Below are 27,993 nucleotides of genomic sequence, written 5' to 3'. Positions count from 1 at the left end.
TGGCCTTTATGGAAGAGTGGCAAGAAGAAAGCCATTTCCTTAAAGATATCCATAAAAAGTGTCGGTTAAAGTTTACCACAAGCCATCTGGGAGACACACCAAACATGTGGAAGAAGGTGCTCTGGTCAGATGAAACCAAAATTGAACTTTTTGGCAACAATGCAAAACGTTATGTTTGGCGTAAAAGCAACACAGCTCATCACCCTGAACACACCATCCCCACTGTCAAACATGGTGGTGGCAGCATCATGGTTTGGGCCTGCTTTTCTTCAGCAGGGACAGGGAAGATGGTTAAAATTGATGGGAAGATGGATGGAGCCAAATACAGGACCATTCTGGAAGAAAACCTGATGGAGTCTGCAAAAGACCTGAGACTGGGACGGAGATTTGTCTTCCAACAAGACAATGATCCAAAACATAAAGCAAAATCTACAATGGAATGGTTCAAAAATAAACATATCCAGGTGTTAGAATGGCCAAGTCAAAGTCCAGACCTGAATCCAATCGAGAATCTGTGGAAAGAACTGAAAACTGCTGTTCACAAATGCTCACCATCCAACCTCACTGAGCTCGAGCTGTTTTGCAAGGAGGAATGGGAAAAAATTTCAGTCTCTCGATGTGCAAAACTGATATACCCCAAGCGACTTACAGCTGTAATCGCAGCAAAAGGTGGCGCTACTAAGTATTAACTTAAGGGGGCTGAATAATTTTGCACGCCCAATTTTTCAGTTTTTGATTTGTTAAAAAAGTTTGAAATATCCAATAAATGTCGTTCCACTTCATGATTGTGTCCCACTTGTTGTTGATTCTTCACAAAAAAATACAGTTTTATATCTTTATGTTTGAAGCCTGAAATGTGGCAAAAGGTCGCAAAGTTCAAGGGGGCCGAATACTTTCGCAAGGCACTGTACATACATCAAATGCTGCTGAAAGGAACTGGACGTAAACTCAAATGAAAACCAAGCCTTTCTGTGCCAGTAAATGTACCACATGAAAGTACTCATCTCACATAACTCCTACCGTCTCCAGAAAGAAAAGAGAGAAAGAGCCCCCAAGACACGTGTGTGTGACAGCCTAGGAACAGTGGGTTAACTGCCTTGTTATGGGGGAGAACGACAGAATTTTACCTTGACAGCTCGGGGATTTGATCTCGCAACCTTTCGGTTACTGGCCCAATGCTCTAGCCACTAGGTTAACTGCCCCCCCCCCCCCCCCCCATATGCATGGTGTCCAACTCAAATCAATGTTCAATGTAAATAGTCCGATGGCCATTTGATTAGTTGTTCAGTAGTCTAATGGCTTGGGAGTAGAAGCTGTTAAGGAGCCTTTTGGTCCTAGACTTGGCGCTCCGGTACCGTTAGTTCGTTGGTGATGTGGACACTTGAAACTCTCTCGACCAGCTCCACTACAGCCCCGTCGATGTTAAGTACTGGTCCCCTTGGTGAGGTCATACACACACACACACACACACACACACACACACAATTATTTTCCCCCGTATGTTTTTGGAATACATTTGGCTATTTTCACAAGTATGTGATGAATTTTCAAAACTCTTTGTACAAAACTCCAAACTGGTAAGTAACACTTGTAACCCAGCCAGTCTTCCATTCAAAATCTTTCATTGCGCATTGACCCAAAATATATGTTTACTGTGAAATATAATTAGTACATTGGTTTCTCGTCACCAAACATAACATAATGATATCTTTTCAATATAGTTATTTTAACAACCAGTAAAAAATGTTTTCTCTTTGGGACTATTTTCACAAGTATGTGGTGAATTTTCTAAACTCCAAACTGGTAACACTTAGGGGTCACAGGGGCACATAGGGGGCACAGGGGCACTTAGGGGGCACATAGGGGGCACATAGGGGGCAAGTTCCCCCTCAGATTTGTATGTCTGTAAAGTAGAAACATAAAAAGTATAATTTATACTCAAATGTACTACTATGATGATGACTATTATGATTTCACTTCACAGTACGTTTAAAAAAAAAATCTGATATTGACAAGAACAGAAATGTACTGTATGTAACAAATCCATGTTTATTGGTCACGTACACAGATGTCACAGAACGTGAACCTCTTGTGTTTCTAGCTCCTCCAGTGCAGTAATACAATAATACAATATCAATACAATTCAAATACGATATTCCAGAAAGTCCAAAACCAGAAAGAAATATATCCCTATGCAGTAAACATACAAAATGAAGTTGCTGGGGTGTTTTTACACTCCGTTACTAACATTGCATTGGCCAATACAGTATTGTAATACCAAAATATATGCCATTTTACATAGCAGACAACTTTATCCATAGTGCCAACAGTCCCCACTTTTTGGTATGTGACCGCAGTGGTAATCGAACCCACAACTCCGTTGTTGCTAACACCATGCTCTTATGAACTGAGCCATGTACAGGACCACTTCCATGCATACGTACAATACTGTAAAATATAATACGCTATTACAATACAGGTGGAAGATGTATGATTGCCATTCCCATGCCATTCCCTCTTACAGGCCATTGATGTAGTCATCATACCCCTTGACTTATTCTACATTTTGTTGTGCTACAGCCTGAATTCAAAATGTATTAAATATACTGTATTTTCTCCCACTCATCTACATACAATAACCCATAATGACAAAGTGAAAACATGTCTATAGAAATTGTTGCACATTGATTGACATCCCTGAGTCAATACATGTTAGAATCACCTTTGGCAGCAATAAAAGTTGTGAATATTTCTGGCTAAGTCTCTAAGAGCTTTGCATGCCTGGATTGTACAATATTGGCGCATTATTACAATTCTTCAAGCTCTGTCAAGTTAGTTGTTGATCATTGCTAGACAGCTATTTTAACTAGACCACATTCAATGTCTTCTTTGTAAACACCTCCAGCGTAAATTTGGCCTTGTATTTAGGTTATTGTCCTGCTGAAAGGTGAATTTGGCTCCCAGTGTCTTCTGGAAAGCAGACTGAACAAGGTTTTCCTCTAGGATTTTGCCTGTGCTTAGCTCCATTCCGTTTCTTTTTATCCTAAACTCCCCACTCCATGCCGATGACAAGCATACCCATAACATGATGCAGCCTCCACCATGCTTGAAAATATGAAGAGTGGTACTCAGTGATGTGTTGTGTTGGATTTGCCCCAAACATAATGCTTTGTATTCAGGACATAAAGTTATTTTCTTTGCCACATTTTTATATTTTATATTTTATATTCTGTACAGGCTTCATTCTTTTTACTCATTTAGGTTAGTATTGTGAATTAACTACAATGTTATTGATCCATCCTCAGTTATCTCCTCTCACAGCCATTCAACTCTGTAACTGTTTTAAAGTCCCCGTTGGCTTCATGGTGAAATCCCTGAGCGTTTTTTTCCCTCTCCGGCAAATGAGTTAGGAAGGATGCCTGAGTTAGGAAGGATGCCTGAGTTAGGAAGGATGCCTGTATCTTTGTAGTAATTGGGGTATTGATGTACCATCCAACGTGTAATTAATGACTTCACCCCTCTCAAAGGGATATTCAATGTCTGCTTTTTTTTAACCAATAGGTGCCCTTCTTTGAGAGGTATTGGAAAACCTCCCTGTTCTTTGTGGTTGAATCTGTATATATCAAATGTACACAATACCTGTTATCAAAGGTGTCAGCTAAAGATGACATGCAGGGGCTTGCAGGGATTTGTAGTCTACTTTGATGCTAATTAGCATTTTTTTTATATATATCTGAGAGTAAATGGAGCTAAATATATTGATAAAAGTCACCTTGTCCTAGAAATATTTACATGGATATGAAAACGTCACGCCAGGGTAAGTCTACACAAAACACAGCTCTTATTTAAAGTGTTTCTAAAATCCCCTATGGGAAAACTGAATGGTGGAAAAACCATTGGAACCCTTTCCCTGTGTTTGACCGCTAGGTTTTATGGGTATTATGACACGTCCACCGTGTACACTATACTTATTGACTCAAAACATTTGAGCTTTAAACGTTTCCTTAATATTGTGGCAGATGGCAGAGAGAGGTGAGGGGAGTGGTGATTGAAGGAAGATATCTTGCAGCCCGCTGGCTCCACCCCCGAGCCTTGTATGGACTTCCTGCCACAACGAGGCAAGCGGCTTGCTGGATCATTAAGCCATCGAGTGCTTGGGGATAGAAGAGGAAGCGGGTTGCACAAAGAGTGTAAGAAGCGGGAGAATGATCTGTACAATTACCCGTTGCAAATATCCCTAATAAAATTCCTCATTTGCATTGTAATTGTGCTCCTTGTGCGTGTTCGGTTATTGAACTTGGTGGAAACCCCACACCCTTGAGTCTTCTACAACATATACTGATGTACGGCATTTTTTTTTTTTTACATAATTCCACTTTGACTTGATGGGTTATTGTGTGTAGGCCAGTGACACAACATCTCAAGGCACTGTATATCATCAGACTGAAGTGTATGGTATGGAAGAGAAAGAGAAAATAATGTCTGATATGCTCCCAAATGTGATTTACTGGAAAGAAAGAGGCCATGATGGACTAAGAATGGTACATGTAGAGTACAGCCCGCAACCCCAAATGACCCCTTGGGGTTTCCTCCATTCGGGCCTGTGGCCTGGATGTCTCCCCACACTTCTCCTAGGAGACAGCTTTCTGTTCCATCTTTACCCGCTTTCCCCATCTCTCTTGCCACAACCAACACTCGTGACTTCTCTCCCGCTCTTCTTCCTCCTCTCTGTCACTGTCTCTCACTTTCTACATCTGTCCATGTCTCCCTCTCCACTTCCTCCTCTCGCTCCCATTCTGTATCTATCCCTGTCTCTCTTCTTATTGCATACCAAGTGATGTCAGGGCTAATTAAACAGGATGAGAGACTAAGACAAATCCAGCCCCTCATATACTACAGTGGACTGTCTTAGTCTCTAGCTCCAACTTTGTCACAACTTGAAGGGACACTGTTTTTCTCCGCTGTAATCCTGTAATCATTCAATTATTCACATATGATTTTCAAAATGATGAATGATTTTTTTTGTTGTTTATTTTCAATTGAGTCCATCATGCCGCTGTGTGTGATCCTGTATCTGAGGCTCACACACAACCAGAAAGAGGAAGTGAACAGTCGCCAAAGACCACCAATCATATTTGAGTCACAGTGGATGCACCCACTGCACTCAAATTCCCATAAATTAACTGCAATACTAAAGCAATAGGCCTATCAACATTAAAACAATACTAAAGCAATAGGCCTATCAACATTAAAACAATACTAAAGCAATAGGCCTATCAACATTAAAACAATACTAAAGCAATAGGCCTATCAACATTAAAACAATGCCAGAAGCACACTAACGGTTGTTCAGTTGGCTCCTTTTTGAGGACGGTGGGGATTGTATGTTGGCATGCCAGTCTAGTGGGCACCAGGTGAAGCCACAGGGCGCTGGAGAGGAGATAGAGGGATATGAAGGGAAAGGGTCATGTAATGACAAGGATGTGACTTGGGGTTAGGACAGGTTGGCATCTACTCTCCCAGTGGCTGTTGTCTGCTATTTCAACTGAGTACAGAGTCCAATCCTTTTAGGGCCGCTTTCACCTTGATGTCTATAGCCGTATCATAGTGCCTCTCTGACATTAAAAACAGCATTTGAGAAATTATGCCATTTGTGAAAATTATAGACGAATTGTGAAATCCCTGGAATCCCAGTCATGGATACTTGGACTATAAAGTAATAGTGGAGCCATGATGGTTGACAATTACACTGTGTTTCCATGGTGTCTGTGTGTGTGTGTGTGAGTGTGCGTGCGTGCATGTGTGCGTGTGTGTGAGAAGAATGCTTGTGTTGCTCAGTGGTAATGCTGCTATCAGCACATTATATGAAGACCTGGAAAGAGAGACAGAGAGGAGTGGGGGGGAAGGAAGAGGGCTGAATGGAGGAGAGGAATGTTCCGTGTGTCAGAGAGCAACATCATCAGCTAATGAAGATCAGTCTTGCTGAGTTAGCAGGCAATCGTTGACGGGGATCGGCTCCCTGCCAAGGTGAAAAACAGGTCGAGTTGTCGTTAAGTGTAATGTCCGTCGTTCGAGCGTGAGGTAGGTTACTCATATTCTTTAATGAAAACCAGGAAAAACAAGAACGAGAAAACCGACGAAACGTACAGCCTTGTAGGGCTCAACAGCAACAATACAAGAACAAGATCCCACAACATAGGTGGGAAAAAAGGCTGCCTAAGTATGATTCCCAATCGGAGACAACGATAGACAGCTGCCTCTGATTGGGAACCACACTCGGCCAAACGCAAAGAAATACAAAACATAGAATGCCCACCCAAATCACACCCTGACCAAACCAAATAGAGACATAAATAGGCTCTCTAAGGTCAGACAGATCTAGAAACATCTTACCCTCCCAAATCCTCATCTCAACCACTAGAGGGAGAAACCACAGTCTAGAGGCAATTTAAATTTACTCCAAAATATGACAGCCCCCCCCCCCCCACAAACACACACACCCCTCCACACACAGGCACACACACACACACACATAAGAAAGATCAATAACTGTGGTGTGGATGAAGCCAGCCAGTGTAATGTGGTTGTCTACCTTCTCCCCCCATGGTTTTAGCCTGTCTTGTCATTACTGTCTTATGGTGGAATGCTAACAGCATACTGCTGGGACTGAAGATAATGGAAACTATGGCCAGTGGGACTAGGAGAGGGATTCTATTCACTATGCTAGGGGGTCATCTTTATAGTCTAAAATAAGTGTGGGGCTGTGTGGGTGGATGGGGGGAGGACCAGGATGCCTGTCTGTCATATTTTGGAGAATATATAAATTGAGTGGATGGGAGGGTGGCAGTTTTACTATCCTTGTGGGGACCAGAAAGGTCACTTCCTCATCTCCCCAGTCTCAATAAGAGAGGGAATGTGTAAAAAATGTATCCCGAGAACAGAGAGGGGAGAGAGAGAAGAGAGGGGAGAGATCAGAGAGAGGAGAGAGCAGAGAGAGACAGTGGAGAGAGAGCAGAGAGAGGAGAGAGGGAAAAGAGAGAGAGGAGAGCAGAGAGAGATTAGAGAGAGAGGGAAGAGAGAGAGAGAGAGAGAGAGAGAGATAGAGAGAGAGAGAGAGAGAGAGAAGAGAGCAGAGAGAGATTAGAGAGAGGGAAGAGAGAGACAGAGAGAGAGAGAGAGAGCGAGATTAGACAGAGAGAGAGAGAGAGAGAGAGAGAAGAGTGAGATTAGAGAGAGAGAGAGAGAGAGAGAGAGAGAAGAGCGAGATTAGAGAGAGCGAGAGAGAGAGAGAGAGAAGAGAGCAGAGAGAGATTAGAGAGAGAGGGAAGAGAGAGACAGAGAGAGAGAGAGAGAGAGAAGAGCGAGATTAGACAGAGAGAGAGAGAGAGAGAAGAGTGAGATTAGAGAGAGAGAGAGAGAGAGAGAGAAGAGCGAGATTAGAGAGAGAGAGAGAGAGAGGGAGATTAGAGAGAGAGAGAGAGAGAGAGAGAAGAGCGAGATTAGAGAGAGAGAGAGAGAGAGAGAGAGAGAGAAGATTGAGATTAGAGAGAGAGAGAAGAGAGAGAGAGAGAGAGAGAGAAGAGCGAGATTAGAGAGAGAGAGAGAAGAGCGAGATTAGAGAGAGAGAGAGAGAGAGAGAAGAGTGAGATTAGAGAGAGAGAGAAGAGTGAGATTAGAGAGAGAGAGAAGAGTGAGATTAGAGAGAGATAGAGAGAGAGAGAGAGAGAAGAGTGAGATTAGAGAGAGAGAGAGAGAGAGAGAGAGGGGGGGGGAAGGGTGGACACAGGAAAACCTGTCTCCCTGCAGAGGAAAGGCTGTACAACCACTGCACAACAGCAGAACCTGAGACAGAGCTGCATTCCCTGACAAAATGTAAAAAATATAAAACAATTATAGAGAGTGTCATTTCCCCAAATTTGAAACCCTTATTCAAGGTTTCAAAGACCTCTCTGATAAGAGGGCTGTGGGTTGGCAGCACACTACATTGCTGCCTGCCATAAGTTGAGGGACAGTGTCTGACAGACCAATCAACCTGCACATGTCCTCTACTGTATGCTTATTGTTGTTGTTCAATGTATGGTTATTTTGACCCTTGGTTATTGTTGTTACTGTTGTCCCGTTGACAAATTTGATTCTTATTATTTTCATATTGTAAATATCCAAAGTAAGCTTTGGCAATGGGTACATTGCTTCGTCATCGTCATGCCAATAAAGCAAATTGAATTGAATTGAATTGTCAGAGGGGAGAGAGAGAAGAGAGAGCAGAGAGAGAAGAGAGAGATTAGAGAGAGGGGGCGGGAGAGAGAGAGAGAGCAGAGAGAAAGGGGAGAGTGAGAGAGCAGAGAGATAGAGAGAGAGAGAGCAAGTGCAGAGAGAGAAGAGAGAACAGAGGGAGAAGAGAAAGCTGAAAGACAGAGAGAGAGAGAGAGGGAGGAGAGAGAAGAGAGAGATTAGAGAGAGAAAGAGCAAGAGAGAGAGAGAGAGAGAGCCCATGGTGTGTGAGTCAACTACGGTACTAAACAGTTTGGGATAACTTCCCAGTGTAAAACCACAGCATCACAATAATTAATTTAATAACAACTCTACATAACACACAAGTCGGCAGAAATCCCAGAGACATAGCTACTGGTACGTCGACAGTACAGTCTACAGTACACATTTACTGTACATGTCTACAGTAGTCTACAGTACACATTTACAGCACATTCTACAGTATAGTCTACAGTACAGTCTACAGTACAGTCGACAGTACAGTCTACAGTACAGTCTACAGTACAGTCTACAGTACACATTTACTGTACATGTCTACAGTAGTCTACAGTACACGTTTACAGCACATTCGACAGTACAGTCTACAGTACATTCTACAGTATAGTCTACAGTACAGTCTACAGTACAGTCGACAGTATAGTCTACAGTACAGTCTACAGTAGAGTCTACAGTACATTCAACAGTATAGTCTACAGTACAGTCTACAGTACACATCTACAGTATGGTCTACAGTACAGTCGACAGTACAGTCTACAGTGGTCTACAGTACATGTTTACAGCACATTCTACAGTATAGTCTACAGTACAGTCTACAGTACAGTCGACAGTATAGTCTACAGTACAGTCTACAGTACAGTCGACAGTACAGTCTACAGTAGTCTACAGTACATGTTTACAGCACATTCTACAGTATAGTCTACAGTACAGTCTACAGTATACAGTACACGTCTACGGTACACATCTACAGTATAGTCTACAGTACAGTCTACAGTACAGTCGACAGTATAGTCTACAGTACAGTCTACAGTACAGTCTACAGTACATTCGACAGTATAGTCTACAGTACAGTCTACAGTACACATCTACAGTATAGTCTATAGTACAGTCGACAGTACAGTCTACAGTACAGTCTACAGTACAGTCTACAGTACAGTCGACAGTACAGTCTACAGTAGTCTACAGTACATGTTTACAGCACATTCTACAGTATAGTCTACAGTACAGTCTACAGTATACAGTACACGTCTACGGTACACATCTACAGTATAGTCTACAGTACAGTCTACAGTACAGTCGACAGTATAGTCTACAGTACAGTCTACAGTACAGTCTACAGTACATTCGACAGTATAGTCTACAGTACAGTCTACAGTACACATCTACAGTATAGTCTATAGTACAGTCGACAGTACAGTCTACAGTACAGTCTACAGTACAGTCTACAGTATAGTCTACAGTCCAGTCTACAGTCCAGTCTACAGTCCAGTCTACAGTACACGTCTGCAATAGTCTACAGTATAGTCTACAGTACAGTCTACAGTATAGTCTACAGTATAGTCTACAGTACACGTCTACAGTACAGTCTAAGGTATAGTCTATAGTACAGTCTACAGTACACGTCTACAGTCCAGTCTACAGTTCAGTCTACAGTACACGTCTACAGTCCAGTCTACAATACACGTCTACAGTATAGTCTATAGTACAGTCTACAGTACATGTCTACAGTCCAGTCTACAGTCCAGTCTACAGTCCAATCTACAGTACAGTCCACAGTACAGTCTACAGTACACGTCTACAGTACACGTCTACATTCCAGTCTACTGTATAGTCTACAGTACAGTCTACAGCACACATCTACAGCACACATTTACAGTACAGTCTACAGTCCAGTCTACAGTACGAATTAATCAAGAAACATATGTGAGGGATAAGAAAAACAAGAGTGAATGTTCCAGAATCCCCTGTACACAACTTTGTAATTGTTTTGCTTTTCACTGCAAAATGAATAGAGGTGAACAGAGGAATGTTTAGAAGAAGGGATAGAGAGATGGGGGTGATATTGAAGAGTGGGAGGGGGGGAGGGGAGGGTGGGGTTTAAAAGGTAGTCGTGTGGTTTGGGTCTTTATAGTTGTGTTCTATAAAGACATGGGACAGTCCTTTATACAGGCCAGAGCTCTGTGCTACCCTTAAAGTTCCACACGCCCTGGGGCCCCACTGTACGTAGGAACATAGTGTGTGTGAGAGGAGTGAGTGATTGTGTCTGTGTGTCCACTGTGTGTGTATGTGTGTGTGTGTACATGTGCATATAGAGCATGCGTGTGTATCTTGTGCGTGTGTATAGAGCCGTGGACCCAAAGTCATTGTCCCCATTGGGGCATGCCACTTTGCCAGAAACAATTTGTCCCTTAGCTGGGCTGTGTGTTTGTGTGAGTGCATGCATGTGTTGCCTCATGAATACCAAGCAGGCAGCCAGACCCCGGGTTCTGGGTCTGCATACTTGGACGGACCCTGCCTCTAAACCTGGCAACTCACCCACTTCACTCTCTCTGGGGGCAATTTAGACAGAGGCAACCCAGCATGTCCAGTTCAAGGACCTCAGCTCTTTCTCTCCGCCAGTTTCCTTCCTCTCCGCTAGTTCAGTCAAGATATCTGTAGTTCATGTCAGAGCCAGACAGGATCATATGCTCCGTCTGAATCACAGTCTCTCCCTACTGCAACCCCAGACTCCCAATACACCACATCACAACAGACTATAGCTGTTGGCTAACACCCTCCATAGAAACTCAGTGAGGCGAAGAGAAAGAGGAAGGGAGCGAGAGAGAGAGAGAGAGAGACAGAGAGAGACAGAGAGAGACAGAGAGTTCAGTGTATAACTAAATGTAACTCCATATGAGACCCAGTAAAGCCAGTAGTCAGACAGTAAAAGTTCCCAGTAAAGGTTGTTGGAGCAGTGTGGTATTCAGACCATAGAAAGCCAGTCTGGTCGTCTGGTGGTTCTGCTCCTGAGGGTGCAGCCAGAGACAGACTGGACATATGAATGGTGTTATAGCAACAAGATCTCCCGGACTCACTTCATTATGCAACGTTTGTCCATGGATGGGATAAACGTCTATGGGTTAAGTGAAAGTAGGTAAGGGTCAAGGTTGTTAAAACGGAAGAAAACTTGACTGTTAAGCATTTAAACCCGACAGTTACGTTTAGGCAATAATTCCAACTGTTTAAGGATAAGGGTTAAGGTTTGGGATAAAGTTCAAACAGAACAAATGAAAACGAGTGCCTAGCACCGGGATTGAACCCGCGATCCTTGGGACCTGGACAAACGTTGAATACTGAAGTTTATCTTGTGTGACCTCGAGAGAAACGGAAGGGCTTCGCTTCCATCCCACCTAGCCTCATTCACGTAAAACCACAGGGGGTGTGTGCTTCTACTCACCGTAGCGGTCAGCGTGGGCCCATGGAGCTGAGCGTGTAGTATGGCCTCATTCACGTGCCCCCTGACTCCAAGCAGGGCCAGTTCCAGGCTGTGTTGTCCGGCCACAGCATTGGTCAGCTCCTCCAGAGCCGCCACATACCGCCGCCACGGCCCGTCCAGCTCGGCCACGCTCGCCAAGCACCCGCGCATCACGTTCAGACAGTAGCCCACGCACGGCTTGATCAGCGTCAGCCCACGGCAGTGCGAACAGTACTGCATCTTGGTCAAGCCCCGTAAACACTCTTTGGTGAAGGAAACGTGTTCGGTGGCGTTCATGACTTCGGTGCCCTCGGCGAGGGCCAGGGATAAGGCTCGCCCGGCGCCCAGAGTGCGCCCCAATTCCTGAGCGAGCATTTCGGGGTGAGGGCCGAATGGGTTGACGTCCTGCCGTGTGGCGCGGAGACACTCGCCCCGCTCACCGGACAAACCACCCTGGACGCCCACGCCCGGGTTGACCAGGCGCCCGTAGACGAGCGGGAAGAGGTTGTCGTGGAAACGGGCCACGGCAGCTTCGAGGGAGAGGTTGTGTCCGCGGATGTAGAGGGAGAGGGAGGAGAACAGGGCGTTGACATGGGGGAGGGCCTCCCGGGAGAGGGGCGAGTATGTGTCCTCTAGCAGGGAGGATAGGTGGCCCTGGGAGAAGGAGAGCAGATACTGGAAGGTGTCTGGAGGGAGGGGAGGGGGAAGAAGGGGAGGGAGAAAGGGGGGGAGAAGACATCAGGGCCTGGTTACAATTACGTTCATAAAATAATGACAAAACAGAGTATTTAGGCAGTGTAGTGTATAGCGCATTCAGAAAGTATTCAGACCCCTTGAATTTTTCCACATTTTGTTACATTCATTATTCTAAAATTGATTTAATTGTTTTTTTCCTTCATCAATCTACACACCCCATAATGACAAAACAAAAAGTGTTTTTTCGATTTTTTTGCAAATGTATACATATTTTTTAAAGTATTCAGACCCTTTACTCAGTACTTTGTTGAAGCACCTTTGGCATCGATTACAGCCTCAAGTCTTCTTGGTATGATGCCACAAGCTTGGCACACCTGTATTTGGGAAGTTTCTCCCATTCCTCTCTGCAGATCTTTTCAAGCTCTGTCAGGTTGGATGGGGAGCGTCACTGCACAGCTATTTTCAGGTCTCTGAAGCAAACAAGTTGTAGAAACATCTTGAAGATGATCAATGGAAACAGGATGCACCTGAGCTCAATTTCGAGTCTCATAGCAAAGGGTATAAATAAGGTATTTCTGTTTTATATTTTCTATAAATTAGCAAACATTTTGAAAAGCCTGTTTTCACTTTGTCATTATGGGGAATTGTGTGTAAATTGCTGAGGATTTTTTATATATTTAACCCATATTTAACAAACGTAACAAAATGGGGAAAAAGTCAAGGGGTCTGAATACATTCCGAAGGTACTATATATTCAAACGCACTGTAAGTTTATCTTATAGTCTCTGTCTGTCTGTCTGTCTGTCTGTCTGTCTGTATGTCTCTCTCTCTCTCTCTCTCTCTCTCTCTCTCTCTCTCTCTCTCTCGCGCTCTCGCTCTCTCTCGCTCTCTCTCTCTCGCTCTCTCTCTCTCTCCCCCTCTCTCTCTCTCGCTCTCTCTCTCTCTGTGTCTCTCTGTGTCTCTCTCTCTGTGTTCTGATGTCATCTCTATTGCATGCCAGCAGATGAAAGAGCAACTGTAGAGAAACTGAGACGGGAGACGCAGTGCCAACCCAACACATGTAAACACACAGACACACACACTCGCAAAATATGACATAAAGATACTAAACACACTTTGAAGTAGATTTGTTGTAGCAGAAACACACAAACAGTCCAGTCTACAGTACACGTCTACAGTACAGTACTCAATATCTTGTTAATGTTTGTATGTGCTTGCATGTTTGTGTGTGCGCAATCAGACACTTTCCTGCCAAGCCAGTACCCACCCACCCACCCACCCACCCACACCCACACACACACACACACACACACACACACACACACACACACACACACACACACACACACACACACACACACACACACACACACACAGGGAGTGAAACCGAACAACAGTCATCTCTCCCAGTCAACAGCTGCATAACCTAATACCAGTGTGCTGTGCTGATAGGGACAGGGACATCCCACCAGGGACTCTCCACTCTACGGCCCTAGAAAACCACAAGGCTAAATTTCTAATGTTCCACCGCAATGCATAATCACCACAGCAGCTCTGTGCACAAGCAAACACTCACATATACATACAAGCACGAACACACACAATCAGGTGTTGGCGTTTGGTGTGTGTGTGTGTGCGCATGCATATGTGACTGTCTGCATGGCTGTGTGTGTGCGTGTGTGTGTGTGTGTGTGTGTGTGTGTGTGTGTACATGCACATGCTTTTGTGTGTATATCCGTGCACGTGGGTGTGTGTGTGTGTGTGTGTGTGTGTGTACATGCACATGCTTTTGTGTGTATATCCGTGCACGTGGGTGTGTGTGTGACGAACATCGAGCGTCCAATGAGTCATATTCTGTCTCTGGTTTAACAGCCACAGTGAGGTGACCAGATAGACAGTTGAGGTCGTGTGAATGTGACTGACAGACAGGCAGGGCTGCGTCTGTCACTGTGCCCGATCAGGAAGACTAATAAAGTTCAAAGTCAAAGGTGAGGGGGCCGGGGATAATAGTCAAACAATACATCGTTGGGATAGAGAGGGGGGGAGAGAAAGAATGTGAGAGTGGGGGGGGGGGGGGGGGGGGGCAGAGAGGGGATGAAAAGGGTAGAGGAAGAAAGAGAAGCAGAGCGAGAGAATGAGAGAGAGGTCTAAATCACAAGACAGCTAGAGAGAGAGGGAAAAAGAGAGAATAATTCAACAGAGGGACGGAGAGAGAACGACAAGGAAAAAGATTGATGAAACGGAGGAAGGGATCGAGAGAAAAAGCAGAGAGAGAAACTCTCTGTAACCAGCTCAAAGCCTCCACTCCCCAGCCCTGTTGAGTTGAGCAGCAGCGGCAGTGCCAGTATGTTACAGGCTGCTTGGCCTGGCCAGCGGGATGAAAACCACAGGGCACTCAGCCCCACTACGTGCCAGCAGGGTTGGGTTACGGCGCTACAGAGCTGTAGTCTTCAGGAGGCAGGGACCAGCCACGACACAGACCCTCAGTCAAACAGCTCAAAGCAGGGCTAGATAGACAGGGAGGCAGGCCGACCCAGGAAAATAGGAACATGTTAGGTCACCAAGCAATGATGTGCAAGCTTTTGTTCTGGTAGTGATACCCTTCAGCTAATCAAGGTCTTGATGATTGCTAGTTCAATCGGGAGTGTTAGTGCTGGTTTGAAACAAAAACCTGCAGCCTGCTCGCAACATGCCCACCAAGGTAAGGTTGTAGCAAGATGACCTGGTAAGAACTGAACAATCTATCACTAGCTGATCTATATAAAAAGTACAATTCACGACCACTCTCTCGGGAGCCAATCTAGGCTACTCCCTTTCGATATTTAGGTCGACACTTTGTGAGGACATCCTGTGTTCTACTGAATTAGAGGTGCATGTTTTCATTATATCCACCTCCGGGGGAATGAAACAAGACTAGGGAGACCAGAACAACTTCTGAACATGGAGAAAAACAACTACTGTACGAAGTGGACTCCGCCTATTGAACCACACCGGGCTAGGATACATCTGGCTTGAATAGGACCCCGGGTCCTGAACCGGTCTCTGTTTCTCCGCGGCTATTAGCTCAAACACTTCCCTCTCAAAACACCGCTTTGGGTCAATTGTCCACCTCTCAGGCACTGCTCTGACAAAGCCCAGACGCTCTTCTTTAGTTCGTCTCTGTCGCTGTCTCTCTCTTCTAACGGATTTGGCTGTAGTCTTTGTGTTAAATCACATTGTTGATCCTCTCCTCCATCTTCTGGATCAGGGGAATATAGTTTGAAAACGATAAACCCAATACCATAAACCTAATACTTGGTGGGAACTACACCAAGTGGTCACCACGGTCCCATCACGGTCGACTTGTGTTCGACCACTGTCTGACAGCTGTGTCCGCTGTTCTAGGACACAAACATCCCTCCCTGGGTGGCGATCATTATGACTTCACCGTCTCTTACCACAAAGAACTCTGGGATATGGTGAAATACCTTTAAGTCGTAATCATCAGTTTTTATGTGAGGCCATGATTAGCGATTTGTCAAGCAGTCTTTGAGTCGTGGACACATAGCATGACCCTAGCAAACTTGTTTTGCTTCCTACACCACAGAACTCTAGGGCCTGCATTGTTGTGGCACTCCACGGTTTACAGCAATAGGGCTAGAGCTACAACGTGTCATGAACACGATATTAAACAATGTTAAAGAGGCAGTTTAGCCCCCTTTAAAGGGTTGGCTGGGCAGTGAGCTAAAGGGGTGGTTTACCCCTTTAGAGGGTTGGTCGGGCAGTGAGTTAAAGGGGTGGTTTACCCCTTTAGAGGGTTGGTCGGGCAGTGAGTTAAAGGGGTGGTTTACCCGTTTAAAGGGTTGGTCGGGCAGTGAGTTAAAGGGGTGGATTACCCCTTTAAAGGGTTGGCTGGGCAGTGAGTTAAAGGGGTGGTTTACCCGTTTAAAGGGTTGGTCGGGCAGTGAGTTAAAGGGGTGGTTTACCCGTTTAAAGGGTTGGTCGGGCAGTGAGTTAAAGGGGTGGTTCCACATTGAGTGCATTTGAAGGAGAATGCCACAAACACCACAACCACCGTAGCCCAAACAGAGTTCATATTTATGGCGTTGCAATGAGACATTATACAGCGTCTTATACCAGCGCTGGCCTCGCCAAGCCTCTTATAAACAACTCCACTTTATTCACTGCTAGAGCTATTTCCTACTTTTTATTCTGCCCGGCGACCAAGGGCTTTTTCTGAGGTAATAACGCCTAAAGTGTTGTGGCTCGTACTCTGCAGTGCAGCCACAATAACAAATGGGTCAAAATAACCACAGTCAGTGGCAGTGAGTTGTATGGGTTTTGACCACAACTATGGCATCCCTCCCCCAGTGTGGCGCGGAGCTCCTAGCCACTTCCCCAACGGGAGCAGACCTGTCTGGGGGAACAGAGAGGGGAGCGAGGGGGAAGATCCAGTGCCAAACCTTGATGGTAGGGGTGCCAGCCCGACCCTCAGCCCAGACACGTGGCACCACAGATCTCTCTGTGTGTGTGTGTGTGTGTGTGTGTGTGTGTGTGTGCTCGTGTGTGTGTGTGTGTGTGCTTGTGCTCGTGTGTGTGTGTGTGTGCTCGTGTGTGTGTGTGTGTGTGTGTGTGTGTGTACGCGCGTCTGTGTGCTCGTGTGTGTGTGTGTGTGTGTGTGCGTGTGTGCGTGTGTGTATGTGTGTGTGTGTGTATGTGTGTGTGTGTGTGCGTGTGTGTGTGTGTGTGCGCGTCTGTGTGCTCGTGTGTGTGTGTGTGTGTGTGTGTGTGTGTGTGTGTGTGCTCGTGTGTGTGTGTGTGTGTGCGTGTGTGTGCTCGTGTGTGCTCGTGTGTGTGTGTGTGTGTGTGTGTGTGTGTGTGTGTGCCTACATGATCTTGCGCGTGTCCATGTGTGCACGTGCCAGCATGGTGGGAGGAGCTATAGGGGGACGGGCTCATTGTAACGGCTGGAATGGAATCAATGTAAAAAGCGGTTTCCATATGTTTGATCTGTTTATACCGTTCTATTCATTCCATTCCAGCCATTACAATGAGCCCGTCCTCCCAACAGCCTCCACTGGTGTACAGGTAAGCCTGCATGACTGTGTGTGGGAGTCGGTGGGGGCAGTACTGTGATAATGAGGAAGGAGACACTAGGAGACACTAGTCTTTTCCCAGCACTCATTCTATCTAGATGTGCATCCCAAATGGCACCCTATTCCTTATACTGTACATGACCCTAAGGGCCCTGGTCAATGGTAGTGCACTAAATCGGGAATCGGGCACGCAGCCTGTCCTGCCACCCCGCCACCTACTCAGCAAAAGCCATGGCTAGAAATAGGTCAATGAATAAACACGTTAATATGTGACGGAAAGGGAGATAACAGAACAACAATATGATGATTATCAACAGCAACAACGACTGTCCGCCCACTTACACATGCGGTGCTGAGAGGAGGGTGGTGACATGAACAAAGGGCTTAGTGGGGGAGAGGGATGAGCAGAGGGACGAGGGATGTGGGAGGCGAGGGGTAGGTAGAGGTTGGGGGAGGGAGAGACCACTGTGAGGGTCGTCTGTAACGTATGACGTAAGACGACAGGCACCCACCGTCAGGGTCATGGCTTTAGCCTCATGGCATGATTAGTGGCATGGCACAAGGTCAAAGTGTCCTCAATTACTCTTCCCTGTACTGGCATATGATGGATCCTAGTACATCTCTGGTAGTGTGGTGTCACTCTGCTGACAGGGTAGGATCTGAACAGGAGGCAGACTGCGAAGAAAAAACTTTGCACAACTTGGACAAGCTCTACTCTGGAAATGTAGACATTAAGAAGGCCTTGTAGAAAGTCAGGTAACACAATACTGCGCTGTAACTTTATGAAGGCTGTTATAACCACGTCAAAACGTTGTCACTGTAGCTCATAACCCTTTATGACAAACAGCCTGGTTGTGTCATATCCTAACTGTAAGATGTGACAAGAGGCTAGCTAGCAGACTGGCTGGCTCGGTACAACGCTAGCAGGGAGTGGACACTACTAACCCAGGGAGGGCGAGCACAGTACAGGGACAGGCTGGCATCAGAGCACTGCCTGGTCTCCAGAAAGAGAGTGTGTGTGTGTGTGTGTGTGTGTGTGTGTGTGTGTGTGTGTGTGTGTGTGTGTGTGTGTGTGTGTGTGTGTGTGTGTGTGTGTGTGTGTGTGTGTGTGTGTGTGTGTGCGTGCGTGCGTGCGTGCGTGCGTGCGTGCGTGCGTGCGTGCGTGCGTGTGTGCGTGTGTGCGTGTGTGTGTGTGTTTGCGTGAGAGAGAAAGGAGAGAAGAGTAGAAGGAAACGATGAACACCGTGTGGCATGGCCCAGGTAGATCAGTAACACAGAACAGTCAAGCGGAGGAGTTTGAAGTAGCGAAAGCCTGTCACTTGGTTAAGATGAAAGGAAAGTGACGAAGCCTAACGGAGGAGTCTCCACTCGTTCATACAGGTGTGTAACCCTTTTCATTTTGTAAAAATATATTACAACCAAAATTCCAACAGTGTTTCCCTTTTTGTCATCACAACGATGTTGATTAAGCTAGGTGTTGTAGACGAAACACACTGACAGACAAACTAGTAGCTGATGTATCCCTTCAGTCATCTTAGGTTCACTGAAGTCACTACAGGGTGTAGTTGACCAGATCAGTCCACCTGCTTATGAGACAGATAGAGAGAGGCAGAGAGAGACAGAGAGAGACATAGAGAGAGAGAGACAGAGAGAGACAGAGAGAGACAGAGAGAGAGAGACAGACAGAGACAGAGAGAGACAGTGAGAGCGAGAGAGAGAGAGAGATAGAGACAGAGAGAGACAGAGAGAGAGAGACAGACAGACAGAGACAGACAGACAGAGAGAGAGAGAGAGAGACAGAGACAGAGAGAGACAGAGAGAGACAGAGAGAGCGAAAGAGAGAGAGAGAGACAGAGATAGAGAGAGAGAGACAGACAGATAGAGAGGGAGATAGAGAGACAGAGATAGAGCAGAGGAAGACAGAGACAGATAGAGACAGATAGAGCAGAGAGAGACAGAGACAGAGACAGAGACAGAGAGACAGACAGAGACAGAGACAGAGAGAGACAGAGACATCATAATCCACCCTGGACGCCACTAAAACCACCAAACATCCCGCCACACACACCAACATGGGAGACGAATAACTGGGGTTTTCCATCTCTCTCACTTTCTCTCTCTCTCCAGAGCGGAACGAGGGAATGACCAGATGCATAAAGCAGGCCGGGGGGACTCTTTAACGGCACGGTCGGAGTCACAGAGGGGAGAGGGAGTAGGAAGAATGACACAAGGCTTAATGTAATGGGGGAAGTGAGTGGGTTTGGATGGGGGAAGAGAGCGATGGGGACAGGGGAGAAAGACAGGACGCGAGAGAGGGGGAGAAATGTGGGAGAGGGAGGGGTTAGAGTGGGGAGAAGGGGGCAGAGGGCTGAGAGCAAGGGAGAGGGGTGAGAGCAGTGGAGAGAGAGGAAGAGAGAGGGGTGAGGGGTAGAGAGAGTGGGCCAACTCCCGGGCCTACCAACTGAGACAGAGTTGAGGTAATGATGTGACTCACTACCCATAGTTATACTGGCCACACACACACAAATATACGTGAAGGCACACACACATACACACGCATGCAAAGGCATTAATGCATACATACACACACACCCTGCGAGTGGACCGTGTGAAAGTCACTCGAACAACACTCTGGAGACAGAGGCACTCCCTTCCACCTTCTAGAAAACTGCCTCTGAACAGCTCTCTCCACTGACGTCCACTACTGGCCAGACATCTCTCCTTCTTTCTTTTCTTTTCTAATTCAGTCATTCTTTACTGACGTCCGCTGTTGGCCAGCCACCTCTCTCCCTCTCTGCTATAAGCTGCCTCTCAATCTCTCGTTCGCTCTCCTTCCTCTCTCTTTTTTTGTATGGCCGGCTCTCAAGCTCTCCCTACTTCTCTCTATTTCCTACCTGTCTCGCTCTCCATACATTCTGCTCTCCATCTCTCCCTCTTTCGCTCCATCTCTCCCTCTTTCGCTCCATCTCTCTCCCTTTCTCTCTCTCCTCTCTCTCAGTGTTCCATGTCCACATAGATGGAGGTTCACAGTCCCAACTGAGGGAATTCGGTCAATTTAATGTGATGTTAATGACTCTGGGCCGGATCATGCCTGACACTGATTGATTATCTATCTCTGGGATGGGGATTGAGTGTGACCCCAGATTCCAGTACACATACAGACACTTCCAGACAACACCTCTCCCTGCTCAGACATCCTGGCCATTCTTTATATAACCCCCGACTCTGACCCTTTTCTCTTCTCATAGTGTTCACACCAGTCTCTCCTCTCCCTGGCTCCTGACAGAAAGGACAGGAAATGCACAGGGACTGGTGGGAATAACTGGGAGTGAATGACGGCACCAAAGTTCTGTCCTGCTGGACACAGGAAGAGAACTGGTCTCAGATATGTTTGTGCTCTTACTTGCCATTGGCGTGACAATGACCATAGGAGTTGGCAAGAACTGATCTGGGACCAGGCTTCAGGAAGAGGCCAAGCCGGACTAATTAACTACAGGATGACTCTCATCAATGGGACGGACAAGACAATTGTGCATCGATAATAGGAAGGGATGAGAGGAGAGGGAGAAGTGGGGGATGAGAGGAGGGTGAGGATTAGACAGGGATGTGACCTTCTCCTGATTAATCAGGAAATTCCTCCTGATCGTTATCTATTTCCTAGATCATAAGAATTGTGAAATTGAAAAGATGTGTATGTTTTCAGTCTGATGTACACTGTTGTGCTTCCCCTAATACTCCTGGGTGGATATGGAGGGGAGAGGCCACCCACACATACATATATATCTCACACATGACTAAGTGGCTTTGGATAGAAGTGTAGAATAGAGTATAATATTATATAATATCGAGAGGAAGGGAAACATGGAGAGATGGAGAGGTGTGGCGGGATGGGAGGAGGTGGAGAGGTGTGGTGGGGACGGGAGGAGGTGGAGAGGTGTGGTGGGGATGGGAGGAGGTGGAGAGGTGTGGTGGGGATGGGAGGAGCTGGAGAGGTGTGGTGGGGATGGGAGGAGGTGGAGAGGTGTGGTGGGGATGGGAGGAGGTGGAGAGGTGTGGTGGGGATGGGAGGAGGTGGAGAGGTGTGGTGGGGATGGGAGGAGGTGGAGAGGTGTGGCGGGATGGGAGGAGGTGGAGAGGTGTGGTGGGGATGGGAGGAGGTGGAGAGGTGTGGTGGGGATGGGAGGAGCTGGAGAGGTGTGGTGGGGATGGGAGGAGGTGGAGAGGTGTGGTGGGGATGGGAGGAGGTGGAGAGGTGTGGTGGGGATGGGAGGAGCTGGAGAGATGTGGTGGGGATGGGAGGAGCTGGAGAGGTGTGGTGGGGACGGGAGGAGGTGGAGAGGTGTGGTGGGGATGGGATGAGGTGGAGAGGTGTGGTGGGGATGGGAGGAGGTGGAGAGGTGTGGCGGGGATGGGAGGTGGAGAAGAGGTGTGGCAGGATGGGAGGAGGTGGAGAGGTGTGGTGGGGATGGGAGGAGCTGGAGCGGTGTGGCGGGGATGGGAGGAGGTGGAGAGGTGTGGCGGGGAGGGGAGGAGGTGGAGAGATGTGGTGGGGATGGGAGGAGGTGGAGAGGTGTGGTGGGGATGGGAGGAGGTGGAGAGATGTGGTGGGGATGGGAGGAGGTGGAGAGGTGTGGCGGGGATGGGAGGAGGTGGAGAGGTGTGGCGGGGATGGGAGGAGCTGGAGAGGTGTGGTGGGGATGGGAGGTGGAGAAGAGGTGTGGCAGGATGGGAGGAGGTGGAGAGGTGTGGTGGGGATGGGAGGAGCTGGAGCGGTGTGGCGGGGATGGGAGGAGGTGGAGAGGTGTGGCGGGGAGGGGAGGAGGTGGAGAGATGTGGTGGGGATGGGAGGAGGTGGAGAGGTGTGGTGGGGATGGGAGGAGGTGGAGAGATGTGGTGGGGATGGGAGGAGGTGGAGAGGTGTGGCGGGGATGGGAGGAGGTGGAGAGATGTGGTGGGGATGGGAGGAGGTGGAGAGGTGTGGCGGGGATGGGTGGAGGTGGAGAGATGTGGTGGGGATGGGAGGAGGTGGAGAGGTGTGGTGGGGATGGGAGGAGGTGGAGAGGTGTGGTGGGGATGGGAGGAGGTGGAGAGGTGTGGCGGGGATGGGTGGAGGTGGAGAGGTGTGGTGGGGATGGGAGGTGGAGAAGAGGTGTGGCAGGATGGGAGGAGGTGGAGAGGTGTGGTGGGGATGGGAGGAGCTGGAGCGGTGTGGCGGGGATGGGAGGAGGTGGAGAGGTGTGGCGGGGAGGGGAGGAGGTGGAGAGATGTGGTGGGGATGGGAGGAGGTGGAGAGGTGTGGTGGGGATGGGAGGAGGTGGAGAGATGTGGTGGGGATGGGAGGAGGTGGAGAGGTGTGGCGGGGATGGGAGGAGGTGGAGAGATGTGGTGGGGATGGGAGGAGGTGGAGAGGTGTGGCGGGGATGGGTGGAGGTGGAGAGATGTGGTGGGGATGGGAGGAGGTGGAGAGGTGTGGTGGGGATGGGAGGAGGTGGAGAGGTGTGGTGGGGATGGGAGGAGCTGGAGAGGTGTGGTGGGGATGGGTGGAGGTGGAGAGATGTGGTGGGGATGGGAGGAGGTGGAGAGGTGTGGTGGGGATGGGAGGAGGTGGAGAGGTGTGGTGGGGATGGGAGGAGGTGGAGAGATGTGGTGGGGATAACAGTGGACAATAGAATCCTGAGATTTTATTCTATCCTACCCTATTCTACTCAACTCTGTTCTATGTGTGAACGGGACAGAGTGTTTTTCTAGGCCCTTCCCTAAGTCGTGCCTGGCTGGAGAGAGCAGAACAATTGGCCTGCTGGGCGGTTGCTGAGCACGACTGGAGGCACAACAGAATAACAATGATGAGAAACATTAAAAGAGGGGGATCGGGGAGCGAGCGAGAGGAGGGAAAATAATTTGTCTTACAGTTTTGCTTTGCAGCGTGCCAATCTTGGCTGCGGCAGTGTCTTTGAGACGTGAGGTTTCCCGTCGCGCCAGGGAGAGCAGCTGGCATGATGCCTGCCTCGCCCAGCCAGGCCTGATACAGCTTGGTCTCGTTATAGGGAGGCAAGGATCTGACTAAGCAGGGGGGTATAGAGTGAGTGTGTTGGGGGCATAGGGTTTGTGTGTGTGCGTGTGTGCGTGTGTGTGCGTGTGTGTGCGTGTGTGTGCGTGTGTGTGCGTGTGTGTGTGTGTGTGTGTGCGCGCGCGTGTGTGTGTGTGTGTGTGTGTGTGTGTGTGTCTGGGGGGTTACCAGTGGCAACTGCAGTGCCACACAGCACTGAACTCAGTAGCAGTAACTTACAATGCAATGCCCCCAGCCTGGCTGACACGACCCATGTGGCTCACAGGGCAGGGAGAACCGTGGCCACACTGGTCCGGAAAAGAGGCCGTTTGTTGATGCATTATTCGCTCAGAAATTGTGCAACGGATTTGATTGGTTCTCTCAAATGTTTGGATAAGAAGTTGAAGGGGGTGGGGCTCGGGGGCTGTGTGTAGCTGTGTATGGGGGTGTTTGAGTGAGAAAGGCGAGCCAACAAGTAAAAGCACAGCCCCCTTCATTATCGACGCATTGTGCCGACAACATCAAAGAGCCAATCCAGACACTGAAGTCAAGAGGACTTAGTGAGTAAAGGCATCATCATGCTTCAGTTCGGCTGACGTTATGAGACGCCGTAGACAGAATGTGCTTCCTGAAAATAGTCAGAATTAATCCAAAATAACTCAAGAAATCGGTCACTAATTTTTACGTTTTTGACAAGGAGATCTTACTCGTGCAATTTTACATCGAACTAAGATGTTTGGTGCAGTATTTCTCAATGAAAAAATGTGCATGAAAATGAGTCCTCTCTTGTTCAATGACAAGAAATCCCTACTGTTGACCAAACGCTGACGAAGGGGCGTAGACTTCGGCTCTGAACTTCAGTTTGCCTCTCGGAAAAAATGTGGGTGCCCGAACAGCCGACAAAAACCCACCGAAGTCTAAAACTAACAGAAATGTCACAAAATGTAGTCCTAATATATGCATCAACTCTTCTGAACTGTTTTGGCTGGGAAGCACGCAGACGCCTTTAGTTGTTAGTCAGACTTAGTCGGTTGTGCAAACACTCTGAGAAATAATAACATGAGATGGGCGCACACACACACCTCACCTTCCTTCCCTCCCTCCTCCCCTTCACTCTCACTCCCTAACTCACTCCCTATAGGCAGGCACTCTCCCTCTATCTCCCATATTGCTGAGTTTTCACACGTTCTCAGTGAGGTGAGAGGGGAATGAAAAGGAGAGGTAATTGTGAAGGGCTTTAGTGAAATTGTATGATGGGGAGAAGCTTTCAGCTTTCCCTCTATCCTCCTCTCTCACTCTCTTTGTTCTTTCCCTCATCCCTCTGTTCTCTAGGGGGAGTCTTCCCTCTCTCTTTGGGGAAGGCATCCTTCCCTGTTGTGTCAATTTGTCACACACACCCACACACACACACACACACACACGCTCCATTTTGATTGAATGGGACTTGAAGGGTTGGAGCCGGAAATCCATCCTAATTTGAACATGACATGGCGTAGACGAGTAATAATGTCATCATATCGACCTCATAATGTCCTCTGGCGCCATAACTATGACCCTTCAAAACATCCACACACAGAGGGAGAACTGAAGGGAGAAAGAGAGAAAGAGAGGGAGAGAGAGCGTGAGAGCGACATCAGAGGGAAGGAAAGGTAAGAGACAGAGAGATTGCCATCAAGATAACACTGTTTATGTTTAAAAAAAAATTAAAAAGATGGATGGCTCAGAAATACAAAACAGCAGACAAGACAAAACACAGAGCCTATGATGATTCACAACCTCATACACACACACACACACACACACACACACACACACACACACACACACATACACACACACACACACACACACATACACACACATACACACACACACACACATACACACACACACACACACACACACACACACACACATACACACACACACACACACACCATAATTTTATTATCATTTGTTATCATCTCCAACTCATAAAATATGTGTTTGTTCCTATGCCACCCAGGCAGATCATAATTGGCCCAGCAGGAGATACAGAAACACACACACTTGCGCACACTTGCGCGCACACACATACAAAAACACACACACACAATAATACTAATGGAATTTCCCCGGGGCTTAATAGTGGATGGAGAAAGGTGTGTAAACAGAGACTGAGGAGAGCTTTGGATGGGGAGAGATTTTGTCTCTGCCTGTCTGCCTGTCTCCATCTCCGCAGATTGGAGCCCAGGAAAGACGATGGGAGAGAGAGGGAGTGGGAGAAGAAGAGAGAGAAAGAGAGAGCCACAACAGAGTTACAACCGCTGTTGAGGATACAGACACACAGGCTCCTCAGAAAGAGACAGAGAGCGAAACAGAGACAGACAGACACACTGACAGAAACTTCCTGAGAGAATGACAGACAAGACACTGGAGTTGAACTGAACACTGAACCCCCTGTGTGGGAGCCCAGCAAGAAAGACATTCACAGGGGAAAGGCCTAGATAGGTTTATCTGTGTCTCACATGATCTCAGGAGACACACAAACACCAGAATTCCCAAAACCATCATACACAGACGAAGATCAGCTCATTAGCCAACCTTAACAAGAGTCTCACCTTCACATGACTTCTCTTTCAAATCTGTTAAGGGGCTTGGGCTGTTGCACTTAAACACGCAGAGTTTTGATTTTAAAGCATTGTTGTTATCAGTAATCTTGTACCTATAGACCTGAATAACACTGTTAGCACTGAGCCCTAGCAGGAAGCCCACTGTGGGCAGCTCTCCTTGTACTATTAGCTCACATGTAAATCTCACTGACATGTCTACCTTTGATAAGCATCCCAGGAAAGCACTAAAAATGTACCAGCAACCCAGAAAAGGGCTAAAACTAGCCCTCATTAACATATGTAGCCTGAGAAACAGGGTTCATCAAATCGCTAATTTGCTAACATCCGACAACATTCATATACTGGTTATCTCTGAAACTCACTTAGATAATTCATTTGATGACACAACGGTAGAAGAGACAGGAAGGGCAACGGGGGTGGTGTTGCTGTATATATTCAGGGTGGTATTCCTGTAAAGCTTAGAGAGGATCTCATGTCAAACACTGTGGAAGTAATATGGCTACAGGTTCACCTGCCTCACCTAAGGCCTGTTCCTGAGGGACGGTGCGATAGACGGTGCTCGACTTGGGCCGGAGCTGTCTGGAATGCCGTACTGGCACTTCACATTTTTGGGAAATTGCGTACCAGCTCCTGTATAAAAAATAAAGTAAGCTATCGCTGGCCCAGATTCACACACAGAGGCAAAAAAAGGTTGATCAAAGCAGAATGCTTAATTGAATAGCAATAGAGAGTGGGCATTCCTTTTCCAATTCTGCTTTGTTCACGTTCATCTGTGAATCGGTGGGTGACAGTAGAATGTACGAGATTGCACAGATTGAAAATGTGCCAGCCTGAATGGCATGATGAGCTGTTCTAAGTTGTCAAATGAGGGTTTGGAAGGTCATGAAAAGTCATGGAAATTAGTTTCATAATTTTCGTTAATGTCATTGATGAAAGCACACTTTAAAATATGAAACTAAATAACAGCCATTATCGTACTGATCCTTCGGTGCATGTCTGTGGTGCTGTGCGTGTGTACCAGTGTGAGTGGGCCGTTGCCCGAGGAGAGAGAGCGGGACATTTCAGCAGCAGATATACAATCATGTCAGACAGACTAGTTAGACCACCGATTCAAAGCATAACTTGTAACCGTTATCTCGCTAGTTAAATATAGCCAACTAAGCATTCATTTCATTGTCGCCTTTCCACCGGCACTGTAGAGCCTAAACAAATCTGCACCGTTGGAAGGCTGGGATTCCCCTCTACTAACCCTCTAGTCCAAACACAGTCTAAATCAAATCAAACTTTATTTGCCACATGCGCCAAATACAACAAGTGGAGACTTTAAAGTGAAATTCTTACTTACAAGCCCTTAAACTTCTGGCCCTTCTTTGGACACTGTGTTAACAAACCTCCAGACGAGATTCAATGCCATACAACACTCCTTCTGTGACCTCCAACTGCTTTTAAATGCAAGTACAACTAAATGCAACCGATCGCTGCCCGCACCTGCCTGCCCGTCTAGCATCACTACTCTGGACGGTTCTGACTTAGAATATATGGACAACTACAATTACCTAGGTGTCTGGTTAGACTGTAAACTCTCCTTCCAGACTCACATTAAGCATCTCCAATCCAAAATTAAATCTAGAATCGGCTTCCTATTTCGCAACAAGGTATCCTTCACTCATGCTGCCAAACATACCCTCGTAAAACTGACTATCCTACCAATCCTTGATTTCGGCGATGTCATTTACAAAATAGCCTCCGACACTCTACTCAGCAAATTGGATGTAATCAATCACAGTGCCATCCGTTTGTCACCAAAGCCCAATATACTACCCACCGCTGTGACCTGTATGC

The 27,993-nt window shown here is 47.2% G+C and overlaps 1 protein-coding gene across 3 annotated transcripts in view; it reads right to left on the bottom strand.

Moving 5' to 3' along the window:
- Nucleotides 1–27,993, bottom strand: part of LOC110530231 (glypican-5) — a 203,884-nt gene that overhangs the window by 133,027 nt on the left and 42,864 nt on the right. For all 3 annotated transcript variants that reach the window (XM_036985801.1, XM_036985798.1, XM_036985799.1), the window contains exon 3: nucleotides 11,705–12,408. In XM_036985801.1, the coding sequence (XP_036841696.1) occupies nucleotides 11,705–12,408 (704 nt within the window). The remainder of the gene's footprint in view (nucleotides 1–11,704; nucleotides 12,409–27,993) is intronic.

The sequence above is a fragment of the Oncorhynchus mykiss genome, chromosome 8 (assembly GCF_013265735.2).
Source record: "Oncorhynchus mykiss isolate Arlee chromosome 8, USDA_OmykA_1.1, whole genome shotgun sequence".
NCBI classification, from domain to species: Eukaryota; Metazoa; Chordata; class Actinopteri; order Salmoniformes; family Salmonidae; genus Oncorhynchus; species Oncorhynchus mykiss.
Note: the sequence above shows the minus strand (reverse complement) of the source record. Positions and strands in the feature narration are given on the sequence as shown.